The 27704-nt window shown below is 34.9% G+C and overlaps 4 protein-coding genes across 4 annotated transcripts; all 4 read right to left on the bottom strand.

The window, feature by feature from the left end:
- Positions 1 to 2208: 2208 nt before the first annotated feature.
- Positions 2209 to 4892, bottom strand: LOC125208957 (uncharacterized). The gene is made up of 3 exons (XM_048108501.2): positions 4743 to 4892; positions 3425 to 3982; positions 2209 to 3346 (listed from the first exon to the last, which is right to left on the bottom strand). The coding sequence occupies exons 1-3, from the start codon at positions 4818 to 4820 to the stop codon at positions 2318 to 2320; spliced, it is 1665 nt and encodes a 554-aa protein (XP_047964458.1). The 5' UTR covers positions 4821 to 4892; the 3' UTR covers positions 2209 to 2317.
- A 1466-nt stretch (positions 4893 to 6358) lies between these two features.
- LOC125210753 (glucan endo-1,3-beta-glucosidase 8-like) lies at positions 6359 to 8614 on the bottom strand. The gene is made up of 3 exons (XM_048110335.2): positions 8240 to 8614; positions 7495 to 7974; positions 6359 to 7423 (listed from the first exon to the last, which is right to left on the bottom strand). Exons 1-3 carry the CDS (start codon positions 8539 to 8541, stop codon positions 6769 to 6771), a joined length of 1437 nt encoding a protein of 478 aa, XP_047966292.1. The 5' UTR covers positions 8542 to 8614; the 3' UTR covers positions 6359 to 6768.
- Positions 8615 to 12715: 4101 nt separating this feature from the next.
- LOC125215561 (methyl-CpG-binding domain-containing protein 2-like) lies at positions 12716 to 16756 on the bottom strand. Its single transcript, XM_048117011.2, has 5 exons — positions 16556 to 16756; positions 14734 to 15390; positions 14094 to 14147; positions 13826 to 13989; positions 12716 to 13281 (listed from the first exon to the last, which is right to left on the bottom strand). The coding sequence occupies exons 2-5, from the start codon at positions 15360 to 15362 to the stop codon at positions 13082 to 13084; spliced, it is 1047 nt and encodes a 348-aa protein (XP_047972968.1). The 5' UTR covers positions 15363 to 15390; positions 16556 to 16756; the 3' UTR covers positions 12716 to 13081.
- A 5902-nt stretch (positions 16757 to 22658) lies between these two features.
- On the bottom strand, positions 22659 to 23250 carry LOC125208934 (mitochondrial import receptor subunit TOM7-1-like). The gene has a single exon (XM_048108467.2). It carries the CDS (start codon positions 23142 to 23144, stop codon positions 22908 to 22910), a length of 237 nt encoding a protein of 78 aa, XP_047964424.1. The 5' UTR covers positions 23145 to 23250; the 3' UTR covers positions 22659 to 22907.
- Between the last annotated feature and the right edge of the window lie 4454 nt (positions 23251 to 27704).

The raw sequence follows: 27704 nt of genomic DNA, 5'->3' as shown, positions 1-27704 counted from the left end.
GGAAAAATAATTAATTAAATATTAAATATCTAATTAGTGTAATTATTTATCGCAACCCAATCTAAAGTTTCTAGATCCACCATTGCTTCGGAACGTCGGTTTAGTTAATCATCTCTACTATCAATGACATAATTTTCGTGAATATAGTTAGATTAACACTAATTTACCCATCACATTGAAAATAGTTAATAACTTATTCTAAAGTTAACTATTGTAAACTAACGTTAATATAATATTAGTCATAAATAAATTTAATCACAAATCTTGCCTAAATGAACCGTCGCAATTGTTTTAAAATTTTATTATACATAAATTAATACTAAAAAAATCACAATTTCATCATTACCCGTCCACTTTAAAATCTAATCACAGTTAATAACCTTAATTGAAGTTAACTTACTGTTTAAATTATACGAATTGCAAACTTTTGCCATTGACTTTTGACTCTCTTAAAAAACATAGTAGTACTATTAATAAAAAATAAATACAGACATTAAATTATGTCTTGATTAATAATCTTGTTATGAAACACAAGCACATGCATGTTTAGGATCTTTCCACATGACATGACAAGTATGCTTCAATCAATTAAAGGGCTTCGCAATTTTAATGTAACAAATCGACAAACAATAATTCACTTGAGATTCTCGAATTTACATTAGTTTTTCATAATTTTATTTTTGTGACCACCTATGTAATTTGACGACAAACTAACCATATGAGATATTCAAAGGTAAATATATGGACTATTCATAATAAAATTCACATTTTTTTTGTAACAACATAGGAACTGAGGAACATTATATTCAACCATATACGTACAATCATTGTGATCGCAGTTTTTTTTTTTAGATTTTGATTCATTTCCAAGTTTAATAGTAATATAGTTCACGGTTCACTTTTAGTATAAATATTTATTTAGTTAGCTTGATTTTTTTCCAAGCGTGTTGTTTCAATTTTTCAACAAAATTCTATCCACGTTGAAAAGTATTTGTGTATGAAATAAAGTGTAAAACAGGTCTCGAAATTAAAATTTTGAAAAATGAATATAGAATATTAAATGAGAAACAAAATAGACAATTGTATGGTCTATATTTGTCGAATTCTCTTGACTGACAAAGAAAGCTGAACCATATCATCCAATACTATTTCACTATATTCAGAAAAAGATTTGAAAATTCATGTTTTTGAAACATTGAAAATGTTTGAAGAACTTAAAGAATTTGAGTTGAAAAAATTTGAAGACATAATAATTGCAATAAATTAACAATACACATAATAAATTGGTAATAGTAAAGCCATAAAATAGAAGTTGTGGGTTCGGATATAGTGAAGAAAGTTGATATTAATTAAAGATTAAACTATATTTTATACTTAGAAAAATGCATCTAGGAGTACTATTGGAGTTGAATTTTGCACTATGTCAGATATGATAAAATAAAGACAAGTCAACCGACAATTTCCAAATCCATTGATAGCAATTCACCAGCAAAGTTTTCCATGCTGGGACCCTAAAAACCTCTATAATTTAATAAAACAAACTTTTATCAAATGTATTTAACGAAATTTCCAATGATAAAAAAACATATATGAGAAAGAATTAATGGATGTTGGCCCAATTGTACAGTATATTTTGATATGACATATTGTAGTTATAGAAACTGAAGAAATACATATTGTAGTTATAGAAAGTGAAGAAATCATCATCTGAAAGATTGTGTAACAAAATATATATCGAGTTCGGATTAAAAACGAGAGAAAATAAAAATACGAATAAAATATTTTATTTTAATAGCATAAGATAACACTCCATCCGTCTCGTAAAAATAGATCTAATGAAATGCGACGTGTATTTTTATATAGTGGTTGGTGGGTTGAGAAAGGAAACAATAATAACAAAAAACAAAAGTGAATAAATTATTATATTATATTAAAATTAATATGTTCTTGTATTTATAAATGGATATAGACTATTTTAATTTAATTGATAATAAATAAACAATACCTCATAAACGGAAAATGTATTGGGCCGGTTTGGTCGATTAGCCCAGTGGTCCGCTGCATTTTTAAACTGGGCCGGCTCGACTTTGTTTTACCTCAGACCAATTTTGACACATCTAATTCAAATTATTTCCAACTGATAATTTCAGAAGCAGCTTTGCAATTGATTTGATTTTTTCTATCTAATCAAATACTAGTAGTTTCAACTTGGAAAAAAATTCAACTTGAATCTAATATTGGTTTTAATTTTATAGTATCATTGAATCTATCAGGAAGAGTATTCATCAAAATATGAAGCTATGAAAGCTGTGATACATCATACATCACATACAATGAGGGAGGAGAGGAGACGGTCTGCAGCCCCGCTGATCGTGGCGCCCTTGCTTTTAACGTGCATCAAGTACTTCAGTGCTGTCTCCGTGACAACCTCACCCGGGATTACCACCGGGATCCCGGGTGGATAAGGGCATATCAGCTCTCCACATATTTTACCTAGACTATCCTCAAAGCTTACTTTTCGTTTACGAGCAAAAAAGGCGTCTCTTGGATTCAACACCACGTTGAAGTCATCGAAGGGCGCTAGAGCGGTGGCATTGGCTTCTGTCTCCGCGGATAATCTGTTGGCGTGAGAGAGAGTTTCTGATAGATACTTCAATCCGGACAAAAGTCTCGAAGCATGCTCCCGTTTGGTTCCGAGGTTGAATGCTAACGCAATAGACTGCGTTCCTACGAGTTCAGAAATCACCCCAAAGTCCCTGCATAAGATGTCGTCAGCTTCAAAACCCGAAAGGCCAAGCTCCCAAGTGCCAACAGTGATTCGTAAAGGATCAATAGCGGGAGAGCTAGGGAAGTTCGCGGTATCAAAGAGTGAGATTCCATGGATTTGTTTGATCACACGCCTCGTTTCAAGAGCTAGCTCCATAGCTTCGTTGAAAATGGTTCCCTTTCTATCACTTAGTTGAGCCGTGGCAGCATCTAACGACGCTAGCAACAGATAACTCGGGCTGCTGCTTTGGAGCATTTGAAGGCACCTGCAAATCCTCTCCCTGTCGATAAGGTTACTCGAAAGATGCAGCATTGACGACTGTGTGAGAGAACACAGTACTTTGTGAGTCGACTGCACGACAATATCAGCCGCTTGAGCAAGAGCCGAGGCTGGCAGGTGGTCGTGGAACCCAAAGTGAGCCCCGTGAGCCTCATCAACGATCACAGGGATGTCGTTCCTGTGGCAGAGCTCGGAAATTGCGCCAATGTCGCTGCATACACCGTGATAACTAGGTGAGACGACAAAAACGGCAGCTGGTTTTAGTCCTTCCGTCTCTAGTTCCTTGATGGCTTTCTCTACCTGGCATAATACTAAACCAGAATTAACGAAAACGAAAACGAAAACTTTTCCTATTAATAGATGCTGTGTTGCTCTTGCCTGCGAAGGAGTAATGCCACCGGCTATGTCCCATTCAGGGTCATACTCGGGGACAATGTACTTAGGTACCACGCCAGATAACACCATGGCGGATATTGCTGAGATGTGAGAGTTTCGCGGAAGAATGAGAACGTCTCTGGGAGAACAAGTTGCCATTATCGCTGCCTGAACCCCACATGTACTGCCACCAACAAGAAACCATGTCTCTGATGCTCCGAAAAGCTCAGCTGCCTGTTTTTGCGCTTCCAAAATAGGTCCCTCGGGAGCAAAAAGATTGTCGAGCTCTGGAAGCTCTGGCAAGTCATGCAGAAACGGCCTTGCACCAATTAGTCGGGCCAGCGATGAAGGAGCTGCTTGTCCTCTGTTATGTCCAGGAAAGTGAAAACTAGCAGCGTTTTCCTCTGCTGAAGCTTTTAATGCACTAACCAGAGGAGGCAATCTGCTTTCGTTGAGCTTTCGAGAATTACTATCGACCAAGCCATCCGTTGGGTCAAGTTCTAAACTCCCACCATGTTCCTTGTGTTCTTTCTTGTTCCCGAATGCTACACAGAAAGTTTGCTGAAAATGCATACAGGTTAATCGAGACTAACATTACCGTAGCTTCTATGCCCCACTTGTTACATAAGACACACAGTTTAAACACAATTAACAGATCATCCGATGAATTCTTCGGCTTATTCAGTTTAAACGAAAAATTATCATGTCAAACATTATTCAGTTAGTCCACAAAAAACATCATTGTTGTTGTGCGCAGTTTGATAGCAAACCAACATCTTCAACTAAAATGAGGACATATCACATTCGTTAAACCAAGCCCACGACAGTAACACGACCAGTAACTTCAAGATCATAGCTGATTGGCTTGTTCTCATTAAGTTTTGAGACAACAGAATTGAAATTATATGACTCAAAAACAAACTGTGAACATGTAAGGTGAATTTATTACTCCATTACTAGGGCCCCTCCTTTCACCTGATAAAACCCCCCTCTTTGAACATTTCAGCTAAACCTATAAAATTCACTCTTCAAATTTCAAATTCATTCTTGTCGAAACAAGTCATCTTATCTACTAATATCATACAAACGCAGAGATACATAAGCAAATACATCTATTTTATGAAGTAAACTTAAAATCAGGGAAATCAATTTGCAAATCTATGAACTAAAATAAGTATTCAAAAATCAATTTGCAATAGCTACAGACTCGTAAGGGCTGAATTTGTTGACAGAATATGCAATGTAAAGGAGAATTCCTAAAATAAGTATTCCAAAATTAATTATCATACTAGAAAGGAAAGCATTCAAGCTCGGAATTTACCTGCGAAATACAGCCTCTTGGTGTTGTGGTGAGTCTGAAACTCCAGTTAGCGCCATTACTCACGCTCAAGCTCTGCATATGAGAGATATCAAGGGAATTATCCCATAGCGTGTTTGTGTGAGAAAGAGATAAATATAAATTTGTGCGTTTGTTTTGGTTTTTAATCACTGGAAAAGTAATTAGAACTTCGGGGAAAAAAAAATTAGTAATGCAAACTTTTCAAAATTTTGAATCTTAATTCTATTTTTTTTTTAATTTTAGGATTCTTACGTGTTTAATGCAATATATGAATATTATTATTATTATTATTATTATTATTGTTATTATTATTATTTATCCATATAAAATAAAGTTTTGGTTTATTAATATTTTAATAAAGTTGGTAATGAAAAATGTTTATTTTTATAACAAAAGAGAGAAAGGGAAGTGAAAAGGTTTTAAAATATAATCGAATATCCACTTCACATATTTATTGAGGGAATTGAAAAGTTTTTAAAAGAGGAGAAGTAAATGACAAATTCATAGTAGTATTTTTAATGATCGAGGGAATTGAAATTTATTTTTCAATGGTAATGCGGGTTGCCGTGTACGTGTACTAGTTGAAAACGTAGATTATGTAAAGTAAAAATTGCTCTGCTGATATTTAATAAGAGGTTATTACAAAATTTTTTGTCAGACAAGTAAACATTGAATTACAAGATATATAAAATATTGAAAATGGTAAAGAAATAATAAGAGACGAGAGGTAAATCTCAATTCCCTAATAAAAAAATGCAACTTAGAGAATTACCAATAAGATAGATGGTGTTGCCTGTTTATGGGAAGGAAATTCCGCGACTGATTTATTGCGACATCGTGTTTATTGTATTGCTCCAGGTGCGTCTCAATATAGTTTAGTCGTATTTTCACTTTTTATTTTTTATTTTTTTATTATAGTTGGCTCATTTTCTTTTATTAATAAAAAATAGTAACACATTTAATCTCTACTATATTGTTCTCTTTTCTACTTTACCTTCTCTTCAATTAACATTTATTCCTTCCGTCCCATAATAGGAGTCACTCTTATTGTGGGTACGAGTTTTAAGAAATGTAAAAAATAGTTGGTTGAAAAAGTTAGTGGAATATGCGATCCATTTTTTTATATTGATTTTATAATAAAATGTGAGTAAAGTGAGTTAGTGAAATGTGAGGCTCACTTACCATTTATGGTAAAAATAAAGTGTGACACTTATTGTAGGACAGACCAAAATAGAAAAGTATGACTCTTATTATAAGACAAAGAGAGTATTTAATTATCTTTTTACTTCATTCTCTTTTTATTTATCTAACTCTATTCTTTTGGCATTCGGTTGCCATGACTAATAATCATGAGACTATCCATCTAGGATTAAGTTGTGGGATTATTTTAGTTGGAAGGGGGAGGCTATGACTAATTATCATGAGACTATCCATCTAGAATTAAGTTGACGGGGTCAATCTTATGAACCAAACATGATACATATTTAATCATGAGATTTAGTCTTACCAACCGAACGCCTAGTATACTTTATTTTCACCCCACCTGACTAACTAAAAACTCTTTTTTGAATTAAAAAAAACGTCTCAACTACGTACCGTGGGAACAAGGGAGTAATAAATGATTTCTTTTATTTTATTATAGCTGCAGCCTGACTATGTTTACAAAATAAAAGAGCAAACAGTATGATCTAATTACATATTCCCTCCGTTCCGGTTAAGATGACATATTTTTTAGCCAGCACGAGATTTTAGGAGTTATTGGTTAAAATGTTTAACTGGAGAAAGAAAATATGAGTATAAGTATTAAAATAGAGAGAGAAAGAAAGATGAATATTTTAATAGGAGTGAAAAAAAGTGGCTGGGTGTATTAATCGAAAAGAGAAAGTTTACAAAAATGGAAATGTGTGATCTTAGTTAGGACATGCTAAAAAGGAAAACGTGTCATCTTAAGCGGGATGGAGGGAGCAGTTTATATTATACAAAAATGTCCAAAGTAGTTAAATCAAAATCATAGAGTTTGATAGGAAAAAAGAAAGAGGAGGATTGAAAGGCAGAAGAAGGGAGTGGAAGGGCGGAAGGCGTGTCTAGCGTTGTTGGACAAAAAGTTGACCTGCTGGCCTTTGATGACCTCGACGGGGAAGACGCAGACGTCTGTTGAGGGATCGTTGACGACGACGTGGCCCAAGCCCTCGAAATCGCAGGACTTCTCGTCCTGGAATTGGAACTGGAAATACATGTTGAAAGCATAGGTAATGTTTTGTTCTAATGTTAGGGAGCTGCACGAGGCACCTTCGAAGGTGCTGGTGCAGTCGCTCTTTGTGCAGGCCCAGTCGAGCTGGGCCTTGACCTTATCCATGTCACTGCGGTCCCCATTGAAGGCGCACCAGCGGCTGGGCATGCGCATAATCCCTCGGACAGTGGTGGGGTAGATGTCCCGCCCCTGTCCCGAGAGATCGATTTTATACTTGGGCTGGCCGTTGGAGCGGTAGATGCCAAAGTGGCGCATGAAAGGTGAGGACAGAATTTTGTGCTCGTCGGCGAGGCTGTGCACATTAACGTTGATGGCGTGGCCGGGCTTCTTTGGGGTGCCCCTGTTGCTAGCCGCCCAAGTCATGGCGTGCTTGTAAAAGTACTCTGCATTTGAGGCGTTGGCACCAGAGAACCTGTTGGCAATTGAAATTAAAGTATATAAACAATAGTAGTAGTAAAGACTAAATTCACTATCATTATTTACCCGTCGGTGGGCCAGCCTAGCACGCTGATGTCTATGGGGACGTCGGAGAAGTTGAGCTTTTCAAGGGCCCACATGAAGGAGTCGTAGCGCCACTCGATGGCGTTGGTGTAGACAGCGCCGTTGACATCGTGGATGACCAGGGAGGAAGCGTTGTCCGGGAAGGCGAAGCTGGGGTCGAAGTTATTGTTAAAGACGTCGATCATTGGGATGATATCGAGAGGAAATGGAGCATTGTTTTCCCTGAGGAATTGCAAATGCTGGATCATGTATGGCTTGATGACGTCGTGAAACTCGAATTCAGAGGGCTTTATGACGTTGGGTGACACTTCAGCTTCGAGGTGTTGGATAATGACCTTCACGTGCCCGAACCCACGCTCGATCAGAACGTCTTGCAGCAAACGTTGTGTGTTCAATGCCTCGGTCAATGGCGCCAAAGTCGCCATCCCGGTCAAAAATGGAAACCCACCAAGGTAGACGAACCTACATTATCCAAATAAAATCATCATCCAAATACATATAAGTAAGAGAGACGGGGCTAGGCCCAATACAAAATTAAGGCCTAGACAGAAACATGTCCCCGTTCGGCTAGCGGCAAACCATGGGATACTAACAAGAATAAAGTAAAAGGGAGAATTATTTTTTGACAAAAATAGAAATGACTCAATTAACTTGGAACTTCCCAAAATAGAAAAATGACTCTATAAACATGGAACGGAGGGAGTTCTAACCAACCAACTAATTTTACCTTACGTTGCAACGACTGAAATGGAATTCATTTTTCTGGACCCACCCCGCTGCCAATTCCTTGGTTTTTACACTAGAAATCCTGTTTATGGTTACGGTCAAATTAATGCCACTTCCTTCGAATGCAGCCACAATATCTCTTTGAGAGGAAAAGAGTCTTGCTCGTCCAATTCCATTTTGCAACAACAAATCCACAACTTGTGACGGGACCAATCTTTGGGCACTCTCCCTTCCCCAGTTGATGCCTATCGATGCTTCTGCACCACACAAGAACATCGCCATCACCAATGCAATCTTCATCATCTTTGTTGGCCCCAATCAAGCACCTGGATTTGTTTCTTGTTGGGATGGGAATTGGACGAGCATGTTAGGCTTGATTGCGTTTCCCCTCAAAACTCTAGGGCATGCAATCTCAACTATTAAGTAGTATTCACAAATTCAATTCATTGTGTGGTGCAAAAACATACCACTATAATAGGAACAACACTCACAATCACATACATGATACATGTTCATTGTGTGGTTCAAACATACCACTATAATAGGAATGACACTCACAATCACATACATGATACATTCGTCTATGATTATTTATACTACTCCTACTATTTATTATGATCACTATAATAATTTACTTCAAACTTATTTTAACCTATTCAAATTCCAAGACAATTTCTTTATGGGAAGACTATATTTTCATTTTCTCCATATGTTCTACGGAAAAAACCCTCTAAGCATGAAAGGTAGAAAATTCTGTGAAATAATAATATTAGCGCTTCTTGCCTCTTGATATATTAGTCACTGCTAGTCTGCTACTAAAGGTGTTAGGATTATTATGTTATGAAAATCATGCACTTATTTGACTAATATTATATAAATTATATAATACTAAATGTAGTGAAAATTTTAAATTATAAAATGTATTTAACTATGATAATAATATCAGTAAATATATAATAATAATAATAATAATATTATTATTATTATTTTTTATATAATAATTTATGATTATAATACTCCATGTAACTATAATTACAATTATATTATTATAAATTATGATGGATAATCTATACTTAAATTATCCATCATAATAATAAATATAATAATATAATTATTACCATTTGTAGTTAATAATTTATTTAAATTTTTATATTATTGTTCTTTTTATATATAAAAATAATAAGTATACTTTTAGTTTGGTGTTTAAATTAAAAATAAATTAAAATCTTGATATTTTCTGAACACAGGAAAGTAAAGTTATTAGGAATCATATTCTCGAGAATCCTTTTCCTTGCTAACTTTACTTTCCCGTCAACCAAACATGGATAGTGACAGACAAATTGGAAATGGGAATTTATAATTAATTCTGAAAAATAATTATCAATGTTAGTTAGTTACTCCCTCCGTCCCGGATAATTCGTCTCAGTTTTTCATTTCGGTCCGTCCCATACAATTTGTTCCACTAATTCATTCCTACTCACATTTTATTATAAAACTAATATATAAAGGTAGGACCCACATTCCACTAACTTTTTCAACCCACTTTTCATTACAATTCTTAAAACTCGTGCCCGGTCAAAGTGACCCGAATTATCCGGGACGGAGGGAGTATAAGCTAAAAATCGTATTATTTGAGTAATTATAAATATATTGAAGTTTATTGTTTTAATTTTTAACTTTATTTAAAAATAATACTCTCTCTGTTCTATAATAGTAAAGTCATTTTGCCATTTTGGTACATTCCATAGTAGTGGAGTCATTTCCTTTTTAAATAAAAGTCAACACATTTCTTCTCACTTACTTTACTCTCTCTTACTTTATTCTCTCTTCATCTCTCCACCTTTTCATATCCTACTTTATTCTTCCTTTACTTAACACAATTTTTCTTAATCTCCGTAACGAAAGAAATGTCTCCACTACTATATGGAACGAAGGGAGTATATTCATTTGGATTTTATTGGACAATCAACAATGGTAGCCAAAATTCCATTTTGAATATACTAGTATTAAAGATACATTGGATTTATTTTATTATGAGTATATTGAAAAGAGCCCGAAGAAGTGTAGTGTGTTTTGTAAATAATACTCCCTCCGTCCCACTTAAGATGACACGTTTTCCTTTTTAGTTTGTCCCAACTAAGATGACGCATTTCTTTTTTTGGAAACTTTCTCTCTCCAATTAATACACTCAACTACCTTTTTCCATCCCTATTAAAATATTCATCTTTCTTTCTCTCTCTATTTTAATACTTCCACCCACCTTTTCTCTCTCTAATTAAACACATTAACCAATAACTCCTAAAACCCCGTGCCAGCTAAGGAATGTGTCATCTTAGCCGGGACGGAGGGAGTATCAGACATCTCAGATCCAGAGAATCCACTAGATCACAAGGTCTAGGACATCAGAAGATCGTTGAAACCTTCGGTCGTTGGGGCACACAACATTTTTCTGCTTTTCAAAACCCTCAACCCACTGTACTAAAAGGATTAGTATAAGGAAGTAGAGATCGAATCCCACAGAGATGGAGGCGTAAGTAAACATGCAATAGGACCTGGACACTGTTTTTAGCTGCTGCCACGCATTTTTGGGGTTGAGATTTAACTACTAGACTGGGGAGATGAAATGCTCTATTCTAACGGCTAGACTTAGACAAAAATAACAGAAACATGCATGACGATAAACAAGACGTACTCAAGATCACTCTCTAGCGAAACAATTACCAGACCTAGTAAATAATTTCCTAAAATTAACCTAGGCAGAGGAAAGACAGATCGTGGGGACCATTTCCCAAATTGGCAAATTACGAATGAAAAGCTGCAAAATAACTAACTAAAGGCTTAACCAACAATTAACTTCATCTTCTCTAACGATCATTGATCACGAAATGCAGAGGAAAACAGAGCAAGCTATGAAACGGAACAGATTAAGCTATATCAAACCATTAAACTACGATTAACTACTGAAATTAAGCAGATCTACTATTAGTAGACGAGGTAAATGTGAAAATAGAAACTAAACATCAAAACCATACAGAAAAGAACAGATCCAAACACTAGAAGCTTCATCCGCTCCGGATCCAAGCCATCCACAACAAACCACAACAATCCCCTTCTCCGATCACACAAATTCAACCAGATTCAAACGATCAACCATGATCTCCACATAATTCAACTCAAAACTCCGATCAATCGCTAAACGCATCCAAAGTAAACAGAAAAACAACAATGACATAAATCGACGAATTCCATAGGAAAATAGGTGCAAATCCAACAGAATTTTAACAAATACGGTCGAGCTTCGAACAGCGAAGACTCGGAAAATTCAGAAACGTAAACTTAAAACAGAAAATAGATTGTATCTTCGCCTCCCGTAGAGACGGTGTTGCACAACTTCTGATGAAACTTTGAACCGTACCCTCAAATATTATCCCCTAAAGTGTGTGTAGAGTGTGAGAAAGATGAGCTAAGAGCTAAAAGATGATGGATGATGATCTTCATGTAAGCCGCGTGCTCTTATTTATAAGGAGTGGAGCTTCTAGATTCTTCCTTGTAATCCCCATTCTGCCATTTTCTCAGATGCTCCTTCGTCTGGTAAACTGCTTCTCTATTCTGCTCACTTTCTCTGCCAGCTCCCTTCTCTAGACGATTTTCTCCTTCTTCCCGGATCTGGCATTTTCTCTACACACCTGACTTACAAAACCTTATTAGACCCGAGAAATTACAGAATTTAACCCCATAACCAATACATGAAATTAGCCTTATCATGTCCTTTTTTTTTTTTTTAGTTAATTGTATATACTAATGTTATTCTTTTCTTGAACTACTATCAATCTATCATAGTCTATTGGTAATCTTTCATGGCGGAGAAGATATCATAATTAAGATATGCCTTGTCATCAAACTCTATGAAAAACAACTTATTATTAGACTACAATTTCTTCAAAGTCCATGTTGAGCTATGATTTCTAGTTAAGAAGATATGGTTCTTGTACATTAGAAAATATGAGAATGGATTTTCGTTATCTAGTGGTAGTCAAGAATTAAACCAAAAAATATCTTCTATTTGTAAAAGGGATTGGTTCTTTAATAACCAGTGTATTAAGATTCGGCTGTATAACAATTACGAGGTTTGTCTGATCCAGACAAAACTAGAATAATAGTAGTACCATTTTGCAATAATAATACTCCTACAATTTTAATATTCTTAATCAAACCTTAGCCAAATCCTATTATACTCATAGTACTTGATTTGTTACCATGATTTGTCTTGTTTAGCAAACAGGCTTCACTAAAAGAGCACAAACGACAGAACGAAAACTTATCGAGTTAACATCCGAGTAGCACACGAATAGCTCGATTAATTTACAACCGTGCGGAAATTATTCCCGCGCAAGAGAAAGAAAACCGAACATGGCATGAATCAGATGCGAAAATGATTCCCGCGCAAGAGAAAGAAAACTCAAGTGCATACATAATATGCTAAAAATACTTCTTCAAAGATGGAAGCAAGAATTACGAGCCATATATGCATATAGCTCAAGTCTTATCCTTTTTTTTTTCTAAACCAACAAATGAATAAAGTTTATAATAAGAAAAACGGAACTACCACAAATTAGCAAAAGTTCAATAAAGAAGCCCCCATGGGCTAACATTCTATCATCTCTACCCTCACAATGATACAACATTTTTATGAAAATATTACCTTTCTTTGTTGATACAACCTACATCCGACCAGCGATGTACAAAATTGCGAAGGGTTCGGAAATATTCTGTAAACCAGACATCTCTTCCCAGAAACCACTAGAACTTGCATACCTTAGCACTTCATCACGAGTGAGTCTGTTCAAAGCTGTTTGGGCTCTTCCAGATTGAAATATGTCGGGCTACGAAATAAATCACCATTCACACTCTTTTTGGACACCGTTTTTTGCTTCTTTGCTGTTTGAGTTTCCGACTTCAGATCAGGTGACTCTGTATAGTCAGTCGATGGGCCGGGTCTAGTGAGCTGGAAGTCTGTGTCTGCATACCATGGCATGGGCAGATCTGCAGCATAAACAGAATGGTATCAGTTTATAGACATTGTCACAACCAAAGGGATGATGGTTTCTTAATCAAGTTGTAGTCAAGTGCGCTTGAAGAACAATGATGAATACTGAATAGGATCTTGGTCCAAAACCATACCTTTGTGAGTAAAAATATTCGCACGGTTCTCAGACTGTTCGAAGCAAATAAATTTAATTCACAGTCGCTTGCCGTGCACAAGTGTCCTCAGCACTTGAACAGAAGTGCCATAAAGTTATGCAAGTTCAAGATTGTCGAACTACAAGAAACTATAGACTTATTTGTTCAAGTGACACTTGTTATTACTAAATTCATTATAATAAAACCTCCAAAATATAAGTATACTTTTAGGCCAAAGACGGCTATCAGAATACGAGATTGATTCAGAATTGACAAAGATTGTCTAAGATAACCCCAAAATCTTCACCCCAAACAGAGAAAAAATGAGATAACTAAAGGATCCTGATTCCTTGATGGATTCAATGCAAATGTTCTGAACTATGAGTACGTATAAGTTTAAAGTTACCTTCTGAAGGATAAGGAAATCTTGACATCCCAAGATCTCCAGCATCACTTGTAGGTTTAGAACGCTTCCGAAGATAGTTTTCATGCAAAGGTCTAGGTATCTGAAAGGAAAATTGTGACAAGCTAACACCTTGCTCTTTGTACACCGGATTCTCTTCAAGGTACCTTGACATTCAACACATCATAAAAGCAGAAAATGAAATGTGAGGAAAATGCCAATGACTCCAGTGATGCACAACAAAGCCATTGATACCTCAGAAATACCATACCTCTGAATTTCCACCATTGAACGAAATCTCTTGCCTGATGGTGAAACATAATACCTGCAAAGATTCATAGAGGTAAAACCAGATAGGTATCAATTGTTTACTACTATAATCATGAACACCACATCAACTACTATTGATCAAAACAAATTATGCAGCAAGCATATGTAAATCAAGCTTCACTTTGTTCAAGAATCATTATGACTTCTCCTTATGTCCTCTTTCAAAATTCTAGGCAAATTAAAATACTGTAAGGGCATGTTTTATACAACCTTTAACAGCAAAGAGATTAGATTCTATGACATAAAAGAATCACTAGGAGTCCCGAATTGTTCTTGTGAGGATCATTAACACTAGAACCACGTAATGATTTTCCACTCAGGGCAATTTCAATTATGTTTAAGCAATAAGCACAGAATAGTTGGCATCTGGTTCAGCTAAAAAACAAAAAACTTTCAGTTTTAAGATGGTATTTTAATTAAAGGAAGGCAAGTGCCTTTTCACTTCTTTCAAAAGCATCCAACTCTTTGACCACTTGCACGTATATTTTACTTTCAAGAGCTCCAAAGAACTTAAATCAAGCTGATAAGCGTAGGCACACAAACAAATTAAAAATGAATAGACTGTGAACTAGAATACATACACATCTGCAAACTTGCTGCTTCCTTCACCTCTGAATCTGAGAAGCCGGTCCCAACCATAAGGGGTTCGAGCAATACTAGGTTTATCAATTGCCCAAAGCCTACTCTTATCCTGCACTAGATCAGGTGGATCTTCACATGATATGTCAGGTCGCCATTCCCTAGCTACTTCACAGACGAAAGGAAGTTTCATAATATGCTCTCGTATTTCTTCATACTTCTCCTTTGTCGGAATGAACCTCCATTGGAAGCAGTTGGCACATTGAACAGTGAAAGCTCCCACAGATAGAGTTCTCTGATGTTGTCTATGAGAGGATATAGGTCGAGCATTAATCGGACCTGCGACCTCAGCTTCACCGGATCCATTAGTACTAGGGTTATAAAGCACCAATTGGTACTGAGAAATATCAGATGGGTTTTCTTCATCTTTCCTGGTTTGATTTTCTAACCCTCCCGCAGAACCAAAATCAACTGGATCTTGAGAATTGGCAGCCAGACTGCCTGGATGACAACTATTTAGGGCTCTGGACTTCTCACCCACATCACTCAGGTGATCATCAGTTGCCAAAGAGTTGTTCAAAGGTTTATCACTTTTCAACTTGATTGTAACTTTTAACGAATGTGGCTCCATCACTCTTCTCCTTGAGCTTCTCTCTTCACTGCATGATCACCAACAATACAATCATTAAATGATGTTGATATCACACATATGTAGAGATAGGTTTATAAGAGCATTCAAAAATCCCGATCATTTAATCTACCAGAAGTTGAATACATGGAATCTTTTTTCGCAGAACCATCTCCACAAACTACTGGTTCAGAAAGAACACATTTCACAGAACCATTCACCTAATTTCTCGACAACACCAAAGTTTGTTAAAAATATGCACCATAGCATGTCATAAATCATCAACTTTGTTTATTCCAAACTCTTGTAAGGATAAATTTTTTGATAGCATCGAATACAAAGCATCAAAATGAAGAACAAAAAGAACCCATAAGCCAAGGAGATGGCGAATCCATTTTCTCACAAAAAAAAGATATTGAAGAAAATTATGCAACTCAGACATGAAAAAAGCGAATAAGAAAAAGGAGTTTTTCATCAAATGGATACTCAGATACACAAACAAATATTTTTTATTTTATATTTCAACATCAGAGACGACAACCTTTTTTGCATTTGGGAAAATCAATATGCAAGCATACATCTTTCAACCAGCAAGACCTTGTTCTTTAATAAGCATAAGCTTATCATAATACAGCAAGGTCAAAACAGCATAAACACAAAATGACAAGATAAAATGCAAATTGAAATGAGGACTCACTAGGATTCCAGAATTCAACAACACAGAAAAATGCAAATCGAAATCTGTGGAACATATATCATTTTCCTCAAAACTCACTAGAAATTACGGAACACTAAATAAAAAGCTAAATAAAATAAGAATTTAATGTGAAATAATTTTTTCTTCCATCAGACAACAACAAAGAAAGAATTTTGGAGTACAAATCACATATTCTCCAAACATATCCATCTCCACACGCCGTCACAACTCACAAGCTAAATAAAAGAACAATTACATGCTAAATAATTTTTCTTTCTATCTAAGAATTAAAAACAATTCAGAAAAACAAGATCCGCGATCAATCAATTTACATGTAAACACAACATCTTCAGCTGAGTTCCCAAAAATCCAGACATTAAGCAAAACAGAGAAGCACGAGTTAGGGCGATAAATCGTTAGAATTCCGCACATCTAGCCAATTACAAAAGCAATTACACAGATAAACAAACCGAAAGTGAAATAAAGGTGTATGAATTACACTGAGGGGAATTGGCGAGATCTGAACCGATTATGTGCAGAAAAGCGACGATTACTCCATGATTCCAATGCAATTCGCTGCGGGAGTGAAGCTTCTGCAGAGGTTTTCTCCTCCTCGAGAGGTGAGTGTGAGAGAGGAGAAAATGGGGAAGAGAGAGAAAGACAGAGATAGAGAGAGAAAGCTCAATACGTTTTATAACAGATTTGTATTTCGAGGCAAAAATATTCCCTTTTAATTTTACAAAACCAACAAAACTATATGAAATTACTAAATTATAAATGGAGAGGCCAAAGGGGTAAAGAATATCATCCTAATAATATGACTAAATCTCTTTTGATGGTAAAATCAAACTATGAATTATGTTATTGATATCCAAAATCTTAGTAAACTATGGAAAGACTTAATCAAAATTGTTGTAGTATCTTCTGAATACCATTAGAGCAACATGAGCAATGTGGTTTGAATTACGAGAGTCGCCGGAATTTCGTTAGGGCTGTCGGGATTGAGAACGACGATCGAGATTATCTAACCACGAACGAGAATAGATAGAATGAACAGCAAAGTGGAAGTTTATTCAAAATTTAAGATGTGTGTATTCGAGATATATAGTTAGGTTCGTTAATTTGTGCCACGTCACTCGCCTAACGAACTTCTAACAACTTATGCTCAACGACTAACGGACATTTAAAATCTCCCGCGTCAACAGCCTTGTGCTCCGTACAGTTGGCTTCTCGATTTTCATGCATGCATGCCCATGCACCATAATTACGGGTCCATGTGGGGTCCGCAGGGGTCTACCGGTCCCACTGCCAGTCTGCGAGGGCCGAAAAACTACATTAATGCATAAATTGAAGTTGCCACCAACTCCTCGATGCGGTAGCTCATCCCTAAACCCTCTTCGTCGACCATCAATTGCTAGTGATGATCGCTACATTGATCTTACCTTTCAACACCGATAACGACCTTTATTGTGGGTACCCTGAGAGTTTCGCTTTATGAATCCCCATTGCGCAAAATGTATTCCCATGTTATCGATACATTATTCAATATTTGGCGATTGTGTAGTTGAGTTAAAAATTGATGCAACGACTTTAGGATAAACTTTGTGAGACAAACGAAAATGGTAAAATGAGACAAACTTTATGGGACGAAGAGAGTAATACCTATCAAATGGGTAAGAAATTCTTTTTTAATAGTTAAACAGATAGAAATTTAAAGGTCGCGTCACAATGGACAATATTTTTGTAGATGTTTGTCAATAATATCTATCGTATGGGGATATAACCGTAAATTTCAACATTGAACATTGGATACAAAGTTAAATCTAGAATCAAACTCATGTAAAAGTATAGACCAATTAATGTAATTTTCATCAAAATATGATTTAACTCGTTTTGTTAACGCATCCATAGAAAATATATAGAAGGCAAAATACATTAATCAAAATTATATACTAACTTTTCAACCTCCTGATATTCTTTTTTTAAAAAAATCCCTAAAGCGTTATAGTATAATGAACTAATGAATTACTACTTACTAATAAAGTTTAAAAGAGGCAAACTCTCATAAATCTTTTAGTCATACATTTTAAAAAAAGGGCAAATACAGTATATTCTAGAAAAGGCAAATTGTCATAAATGATTTAGCCACACATTTGAAAAAAAGGCATATATATTTTTAGAAAGGCAAATTGTCATAAATGATATATAGCCGTACATTAAAAAAAAAAGGCAAATTGTCATATATCATACAGTCAATGGTACATGTAATTATGAAAATAAGCCACAAAAATTATTAAAGGGATAATGAGTTATTGATATCTAATATCATGAAACTTTTAAAAAGTTGTGTTTTTTTCTTATGAATTTTGAAATTGACAAATAATATCACGAACTTTACTCCGAGTTTGTTATTTCCTTCCAATTAAAAAATTATGATAAATAATACTCCCTCCGTTCCATAGTAGTAGGGGCGTTTTTCCATTTTCGTCCGTTCCATAGTAATAGAATCATTTCCCTTTTTAGTAAAAGTCAATACATTTTTCCACACCTACTTTACTCTCTCTTACTTTTTTCTATCTTCATCTCTCTACCTTTTTCATTTTCCACTTTATTCTCTCTTTACTTAACTCACCTAACACAATTTTTCTTAATCTCCGTGCCGAAAAGTTTTGCCTCCTTGCAGCAAAAAAGGTGATGCGGTCACCCCAGCCGCCCCCACACCCCGGCCCGACAGTTTGTGAGGGGGTTCAACCAGGGTACACAGCGGCCCGTTAGAGAGGAGATCTTCAACCCACTGTCCTGACAGGAGCCCATCTCTCAAGGCCTCACACTTGTGCCTGAGAGATGGAAGCTCCCACACGCCAATAGTGAGATTCGAACCCAGCTCCTTGCAGCAATATCTGCTCCCCCGGAACCAACTGCGCTAAGCCCCTGCGGGCAAAGTTTTGCCTCCATTACTATGGAACAGAGGGAGTATCATGATACGGATTTTTTTTTCGTAATTTCTCGACAACAACTTCGAGAGCTTCAAGTTTTTCAATCTTTGAGGATAGTTTTTCTTGAAGCACAACCTCTAAAATTGTTATTCAATCTATTAATATAGTTGGAATTTTTCCATTGATTGGAAATAACAAACTCGGGGTAAAGTTCGTGATATTATTTGTCAATTTCAAAGTTCATGGAAAAAACTCAACTTTTTAAAAATTCCATGATATTATATGCCAATATTCCATTATTAAATTTGGAACTATTTTCAATTATCACATGATAGAATTTTTGGTGACTTTATATCTGTAATGATAGCAGAAAACCATCGCCAATACAAAAAATAATGTTGTCAATATACAAAAAAAAAACAAAATTAAAAAATATGAATAATATGCATAGTGTAGAGAACAAAATTTTAACATTGAGAGCCAAAATTATAATTGTGAAATTTTTACTATCAATGTCGTCGCAAGCGGTAGGAGATGAGTGTATATAGAAGTGTATAGCTTAAAATTAAATTTATGATATATTATGTAATATACACGTTTCTAGAACTAAAGAATTTTTTTTATTTTTAGATAATGAAGATCATTACTTCATGATCTTAAATTAAATATATTTACATATTTATGTATAAATAAATGTTTATGTGTTTGAAATTCATTTCTTTATAACTTTGAAATTTTAATGAAATTTTTACAGGAAATTACTACTTTTGAGAAAACCAACAAAAAACATGAACATAATTCAATAATATATTTTTGGAACTAAAGAATTAGTTTTCATTCTTAGATTGTAAAAATCATCACTTTATGATCTTAAAAATATTAGTATGTCTGAAATTTTTTATTTATTTAATAAATTTATGATCTTAAAATTCAAATATTTTAAATGGAATTATAACTGTAAGAAAATAAATAAAAAATATAATAGAAAATTAAACAGAGACATAAAAGGAAATCAAGTTACGAAAAAAAGTAAATAAAAAAAACTCAAATTGACAGCAACTTCACATCAAATATTTATATGGAATTAGAACTGTGAGAAAATAAATAAAAAAAATACTATAATAGATGATTAAATTGTGAGACATAAAAGGGAATCAGAGTATGAAAAACTAAAAATCATATTGAAAGCAACTTCACATAAAAGGGAATCTAAAGTGTAAGAAATGCGTATGCACGCCAAGGGCTTGATTGTGGTGAGATAATTGAAAACAAATTTAAAATTTTGGAGTAATTTTTTTTTTTTACAATTTACCCGTCTAATAATATTGTTTCATCATGTACTTAGCACATAAAATAATTTATGGAGTAATTAATACTCTAAAAAAATACTACTATACTATATTTCAAAATGTTGCTTTATCATGTACTTGTATGGCAAATTGAGCACACATCCAAAACCATCTATCATGATGTCCATCTACCTCCGCGTGCTAGTAAAAGAGCACAAAATTCACATCAATCGCGCATCAAACTTTACATGTAATGTTCACTATCAGACGTATCTAAGTTGGTAAGATACTTTCCCGCAGTTGCCACTACTGAGGAACGTTATTGCTTATTTCGATAAAAAAACACTTTACACATAACGTCTAAGGACACTATATGCAAGGCACATTCGCACATCTATCTACTCATCAATTCCTCAATCTAACACATGATGTGAAGATGATGAAACCATATGAATTTCAACATGATCCCAAATCCTAAAGCAAACGAGATACATACATCATGTTGCATTGCAAATAAAATCAAAGAAATAGTATATCAACATATAGCTCTAGATTTCCTTGTATAGAATCAAAGAAACAAGGACTCATGGAATCCTGATGCAAGATATGAACATATAATCAGATTGATTCTTGAAGCAATCTGATGGCCCAAATCTCCAAGAACAAGATTTTTGGTATACTTTGCATCAGATTCTCCAGCTGTGTCAGGAGAGATCAATAGATATCAATTCAGATGAAACCTAGATATTCAATTCCAGCAACAGTCTAACTACCTACCAATAAACTCCATAGATCCTCCTCCTCATTATCCATACGAGTCGGCTCATAATCATCTTCATGTTTCTTGCAAGATCCTATTAGATCAACATAGCTCCTACATAATATGCCTAGATATATTTATCCATGGGCAGTAAGAAAACATGTAGTAACAACAGTACAAAATCAGTGAAGCAGTCACTTGAAGAGCTTAAATTTCATGAAAAAATATGACTCCGGCATGTATAAATCAGACATACTTCTCATACTATATCCAAAGAGACCCAAACAAATATTCAGCACATAGTACTATACAGTGAGGTAGCAATTCAGATGAAATCTTAACTGCTGATACAAAAGGGATAGAGTGAACATAGTCACTACTCACTACTTACTACATTACTGTCTGTGGGCATTAAAACATGTAGACACAACATCAGTGTAGCAGGCAACCAGAGATGTTAGATTACAAGGAAAACTATTTGACTCGGATATGTGAACTCAAACATATCAAGAAAATTCAGAAATTCCATATCCACATAAGAAAATATACAAAACAAGTCCTACCGCTATCACATCGAAATTGAAGTGTAATCATGTACATGCAAAAAATAGCACTCCATCAAGTATTAGATTACAAGGCAACTCCACCCTTAAATGCATCATGTATTATTTTCAGAACATGTGAAAGAAAACAGAAGAAAATTCAAGATACTATTCCTATGCTGATCCACATTCAACATTATTATCAGAAAGCATCACTAACTGAAATCAAGATACCATCAAATTACTAACAATCGATCAAGCATTAGATTACAAGACATCTCCAGTCCCAAGTGTATCATGAATTATTCTCAAAACAAATGTAAAAGAAAACAAAAGAAAAATCAAGAAATCATTTTTATGCTGATCCACATTCAACATTATTACCAGAAAGCATTACTAATTGAAATCAAGAGACCATTAGATTACTATCATTCAATCAAGCATTAGATCACAAGGCATTTCCTCTCTCAAGTGTGTCATGAATTATTCTCAAAAGAAATGTGAAAGAAAACAAAAGGAAAATCAAGACAACATTTTTATGGTGATCCACATTCAGCATTATAATCAGAAAGCATTACTATTTGGAATCAAGATACCACCAGATTACTAACATTCCATCAAGTATCAGATTACAAGGCATCTCCACTCTCAAGTGTATCATGTAATATTTTCACAACACATGTGAGAGAAAACAAAAGAAAAATCAAGACACCATTTTTATGCTGATCCACATTCAACATTATAATCAGAAAGCATTACTAATTGAAATCACAAAACCATCAGAAAACTAACATTCCATCAAGAATTAGATTACAAGGCATCTCCACTCCTAAGTGTATCATGAATTATTCTCAAAACAGATGTGGAAAAAACAATTTAAAATTCAAGACACCATTGTTATGCTGATCCACATTCAACATTATCATCAGAAAGCATTACTAATTGAAATCAAGATACCATCATATTACTAACATTCCATCAAGCACTAGATTACAAGGCATCTCCACTCCCAAGTGTATCATGAATTATTCTCAAAACAAATGTGAAAGAAAACAAAATCAAATTCAAGACACCATTTTTATGCTAATCCACATTCAGCATTATTATCAGAAATCAACACTAATTGAAATCAGTAGCCCAAACAAATTCGATTAACTAGCAGCATATAACCACCAATAACAAAGTGCACAAATTCCCAAATCTAACAACAAAAGCATATAAACTACTAGTAGCTAATCGTGAAGTCGGCTGATAGACACAACAGCGAAGAACGGAAACAGCTAGGGAAATCCAACATCAGAATACCCAAATCGCAAAATTGATTTTACACGGGGCTGAGGAGCTGAGAAAGGGATGGCTTGGGGTCCGAATTCATGCCGATGATGATGACCAACGGGATGAATCCGTAGTGAGTGACGACTTTGGCCTTCTTCATGGCCCAGGTGCTCCACTCCTTGACGAACTTCCCGGCCGCCGCCACGGAACCCTCCTCCTCGTCCGCCGCCGCCGATTTCCGGACGACCTTTCCCTTCCCGGCCTTCAGAGACACCCTCGAAGCCATCTGCGATCGGTGAGATTGAGTTAGGGCTCCGGTTTTGATTCGATTCGATTCAAAAAGGGGGAATTTGAAGGAGCGGCGAATTTTGATATTTGGTTTTATTCTGAGTTGATGATGCAATTATATATGGGATATGGAATGCCCTAGTATTAGGTTAAAGTATTTTCGAGAACATTTCTATATTTATATAATTACCAATTTGATTATTATCGAAACTATAAATTTATTCTTAAAGAAACGGTTAGAATTTTAAATTTATATTTAAGTAATTAATACTATGTAATGGAGTATTATTTTCAAAGTTCATTAGAGATCTTAATCGTCATCCGATCTTAATAGTTTATCGTTCACACGGGAGATTAAGTATTTCTTATATTCGTTAATCCACAGCTCATTCCATACCCCATTTCATACATATCAGATTATTTAAGTTTAACCTTATTTAAGTTTAACCTTAAGTTTTTTTCTATTTCAGATTATTTTAAAATTATTATTTTGTATATATGATATAGTGACGTATACTCACATGGGAGTACTAATTACTCCATCTGCCCCATTAAAATTATTTTGGCAAATTATTATAATTATTATTACTACTTCTTTTTTTAATAATTAAAGTTACTATAGTAATAAAATGTATGGTTCAAATTGTTTTAATTGTATGCATTAGGAAATAACTAGAATAAAGGAATAACTTCTGTTTTTCTCATGCGAATAGAGTTGAAAATTGTCAAATTATTCCTTGGATACAAATGCAATTTTTATAGTATATAAATTCAAAAACAATACTACTAGTATATTTTGTGACAAATTTTTAGGTAGAATGAAGTAATTTTCATCTATAAAAATAATAACTTCAATTATAGAACAATAACTTTTGTACATTAAAAAAATAGTACTCCTAGTTCATTTTTATTCATTTGAACAATTATATAAAAGATAATATCCGAAAATAACAATACTCCAACTTTTATCCACAAGAATGGTAGCTTTAATAATTTGAATAATACTTCATCCGTCCCGCAATAGGAGTCCTATTTAGTTATAACACAAGTTTTAAGAAATACTCCATTCGTTCCATTCAAAATGACCACTTTCCAATTTTGGAAATAACATCATCTCACCTCTCTTCTCATTAAAATATTCAATTACCTTTTACCTCTTAACTTTATTCCACATAATAACTCTTCCTAAAATCCTGTGCCACTCACGGATATGACCATCTTGAGTGAGAGACGGAGGGAGTTTAAAAAAAGTACTAGATTGAATAAATAAGTGAAATATGAGTCAACTTATATATATTGGTTTTATAATAGAATTCGAGTGAAATGAGTTACTGGAATGCGAGGCCTACCTGCCATTTATGGTAAAAGTGAAATAGAACTCTTATTGTGGGACCGAGAGAGGAATATTTCTCTAAATATATTACCTTTATTAAAAAAAAAATTTAACAAAAATAATAGTTACTAATTTAAAAATAAATGAATCTGGTTAAATAAAAAATGTTTTAGTAATTATGAACCATGTGTGTCTTATTACCTACATCAAATTAATCACAAATATTATTAAATGGAATGTTATCTGATTTATGAATTCAAAAATTGTAAAAATGGACGAATAAGAAAAACCGTTAAGCCAAATTGAATGGAATTAAAACCATCAAAATAAAATAAGTATCAATTAATTTATCTTTTTTATATAGATCTAAATGATTATGTTCCGTCACGAAATTGAATGTTTTCAACTATATAATAAGAAAATACATTTGTTTAGGGAAATTAAATTAATTTCAGCCATTAAACTACAATAATAGAATATCATATCATTGACCATTAAACTTATTTGACTAAGTACAATAAACTAAATAATAGGCGTTATGTATTATTTTCTAAATAAGTCGAGATCTTATTGCCGGCAATCCAAATATGTTAATCGCATTTTATATATAGAAATCAAAATCATAAATATTATTCTGAGTCAAAATATCCAAACACGGAAAGTATCTACAATAAAGAGGCAACAATAGTGGAAAAATAAGACATGCACTCTTATATAAAGCCGTGCCTCTATTACTAATTTGACAATCAACACGAAGTAACTAATTAAAATGTCAAATATCTATGGTCTCATGTTGTTTCTTGGGCTCTTGGCTATCACCAATACCCCTTCCCTCGCTCGTGAACTAGAAGGTGACGTGATGGGGAATATTGGTTCACAAATTAAACATCACCACCACCATCATCCTCCCTCTCATCACCACGAACATAAGCACACTTGCCCACCTTCCCACCACGACCATGCTCCACCTCCTAATGACTATTCTCCAAAACAGCAGGATCATGCTCCTGCCCCTGCTCCTCAACATGCTCAGTCTCCAAAACAGCTGGATCATGCTCCTGCCCCTGCTCCTCAATATGCTCATTCTCCTAAAGGTCATGGTCATGCTCCTACCCCTGCTCCTCAACATGCTCGGTCTCCAAAACAGCAGGATCATGCTCCTGCCCCTGCTCCTCAATATGCTCATTCCCCTAAAGGTCATGGTCATGCTCCTACCCCTGCTCATTCTCCAAAATACCAAGACCATGCTCATGCCCCTGCTCCTCAACATGTTCATTCTCCAAGAAACTGCAATCATACTAATTCTCCAAAACACCATGGTCATGCTCCTACCCCTGCTCCTCCACATGCTCAGCCTCCAAAACAAAAAGGCCATGCTCCTGTCCCTGCTCCTCAACATGCTCATTCTCCAAAACAGCAGGATCATGCTCCTGCCCCTGCTCCTCAATATGCTCATTCTCCTAAAGGTCATGGCCATGCTCCTACCCCTGCTCCTCAACATGCTCGGTCTCCAAAACAGCAGGATCATGCTCCTGCCCCTGCTCCTCAATATGCTCATTCTCCAAAAGATCATGGTCATGCTCCTACCCCTGCTCATTCTCCAAGATACCAAGACCATGCTCATGCCCCTGCTCCTCAACATGTTCATTCTCCAAGACACTGCAATCATACTCATTCTCCAAAACACCATGGTCATGCTCCTACCCCTGCTCCTCCACATGCTCAGCCTCCAAAACAACAAGGTCATGCTCCTGTCCCTGCTCCTCAACATGCTCATTCTCCAAAAGGTCATGGTCATGCTCCTACCCCTGCTCATTCTCCAAGATACCAAGACCATGCTCCTGCCCCTGCTCCTCAGCATGTTCATTCTCCAAGACACTGCAATCATACTCATTCTCCAAAGCATCATGATCATGCTCCTGCCCCTGCTCCTCAACATGCTCTTTCTCCAAAACAACATGGTCTTACTCCTGCCCCTGCTCCTCAACACGCTTATTCACCAAAGCAACATGATCATGATCCTACCCTTGCTCCTCAATATGCTCATTCTCCAACACATTGTGGTCATGATCATTCTCCAAAACTTCATAATCATGTTCATGTCCCTGCTCCTCAACACGCTTATTCACCAAAGCAACATGATCATGATCCTACCCTTGCTCCTCAATATGCTCATTCTCCAACACATTGTGGTCATGATCATTCTCCAAAACTTCATAATCATGTTCATGTCCCTGTTCCTCAACATGCTCATTCTCTATGACACCATGATCATGATCTTACTCCTTCTCAATTCTATTAATAAAATTTCAAAAGCATAGTATCTTCGAATAAAAATTTAGTTGATAATCATTGTATAGATACTATTACTTTCTTATATGACGTAAGACTTTTCTGATTAAGTGTCGAAGTTAGTTTGTGTTGAAGATTTTTGCGAAATCTATTTGAATATTGTGACAATTTATTTAGTTTGTGTTGCTGATTTTTATTTTTATAAAATAAATTGAATATTTTGACAAATAGATTGTAGGCTAACTAATCAATAAAATTTGAGGAAACTTAATCTAATCTGTACAATATTAATAATGGAAAGTATAAATTGCAGAACCCTGAACATATACTTTTAGCAAGCTTTGTCACTTAGAATATCACATTATCACATCTTCTAAAATTCTAAACTAATAGAATATATGTAAAAACTAAGAAATCATTTCATTAAATTAATACATGCAAGTGTTAACAAAATATAATGAAATAATTATATTAATTGAACTTTTGTAATTTTAAATTATGTTGAGCTTGTGGAAGCTTAATGAATATGGAAAGAGACCGAGGATTGAAGTGCAAATACTTGAACTCACAGCAGTTAGGTGTAACTTGTAACGGTATTTGTTCGAATCCAGTTTATCCAATGGAACGGTTTTGATGTAGGAGACAGTGGGAAATCGGCAACAACAACATAGTACTAATTTTTACGACTAAGGTTTAAGTTAAGAGAAAATTCAAAATTTATTTGTATCTGCCATATTAGCTGTCAATTACCCTTTTACAGTTTTACTTAAATAAAATGATAATAGTATAGTAGTACTCCCTCCGTCTCAAAAGAATTAATATGCACTTTTGAATTTGACACGGATTTTAAGATAAAATTGGTAAAGTAAGAAATATGAAAAGAAAAAATAATTAAAATATTGTTAGTGGAGAATGAGTCTCATCACATTAGAG

Source organism: Salvia hispanica, chromosome 3 (genome assembly GCF_029641045.1).
Source record: "Salvia hispanica isolate PSC_SH4W2 chromosome 3, Shi_PSC_v1, whole genome shotgun sequence".
NCBI classification, from domain to species: domain Eukaryota; kingdom Viridiplantae; phylum Streptophyta; class Magnoliopsida; order Lamiales; family Lamiaceae; genus Salvia; species Salvia hispanica.
Note: the sequence above shows the minus strand (reverse complement) of the source record. Positions and strands in the feature narration are given on the sequence as shown.

Excerpts from the sequence above, each read along its gene's own strand:
- LOC125208957 (XM_048108501.2), bottom strand. The coding sequence starts at position 4,820 with ATGCAGAGCTTGAGCGTGAGTAATGGCGCTAACTGGAGTTTCAGACTC. Across the intron at positions 3,983-4,742 it reads CAAGAGGCTGTATTTCGCAG|CAAACTTTCTGTGTAGCATT; the intron begins GTAAATTCCGAG and ends ATGCATTTTCAG. Across the intron at positions 3,347-3,424 it reads GTGGCATTACTCCTTCGCAG|GTAGAGAAAGCCATCAAGGA; the intron begins GCAAGAGCAACA and ends GTATTATGCCAG.
- LOC125210753 (XM_048110335.2), bottom strand. The coding sequence starts at position 8,541 with ATGATGAAGATTGCATTGGTGATGGCGATGTTCTTGTGTGGTGCAGAA. Across the intron at positions 7,975-8,239 it reads TTCAGTCGTTGCAACGTAAG|GTTCGTCTACCTTGGTGGGT; the intron begins GTAAAATTAGTT and ends TGGATAATGTAG. Across the intron at positions 7,424-7,494 it reads CTAGGCTGGCCCACCGACGG|GTTCTCTGGTGCCAACGCCT; the intron begins GTAAATAATGAT and ends AATTGCCAACAG.
- LOC125215561 (XM_048117011.2), bottom strand. The coding sequence starts at position 15,362 with ATGGAGCCACATTCGTTAAAAGTTACAATCAAGTTGAAAAGTGATAAA. Across the intron at positions 13,990-14,093 it reads TCAATGGTGGAAATTCAGAG|GTACCTTGAAGAGAATCCGG; the intron begins GTATGGTATTTC and ends TTGAATGTCAAG. Across the intron at positions 13,282-13,825 it reads ATTTCCTTATCCTTCAGAAG|ATCTGCCCATGCCATGGTAT; the intron begins GTAACTTTAAAC and ends TTTATGCTGCAG.
- LOC125208934 (XM_048108467.2), bottom strand. The coding sequence starts at position 23,144 with ATGGCTTCGAGGGTGTCTCTGAAGGCCGGGAAGGGAAAGGTCGTCCGG.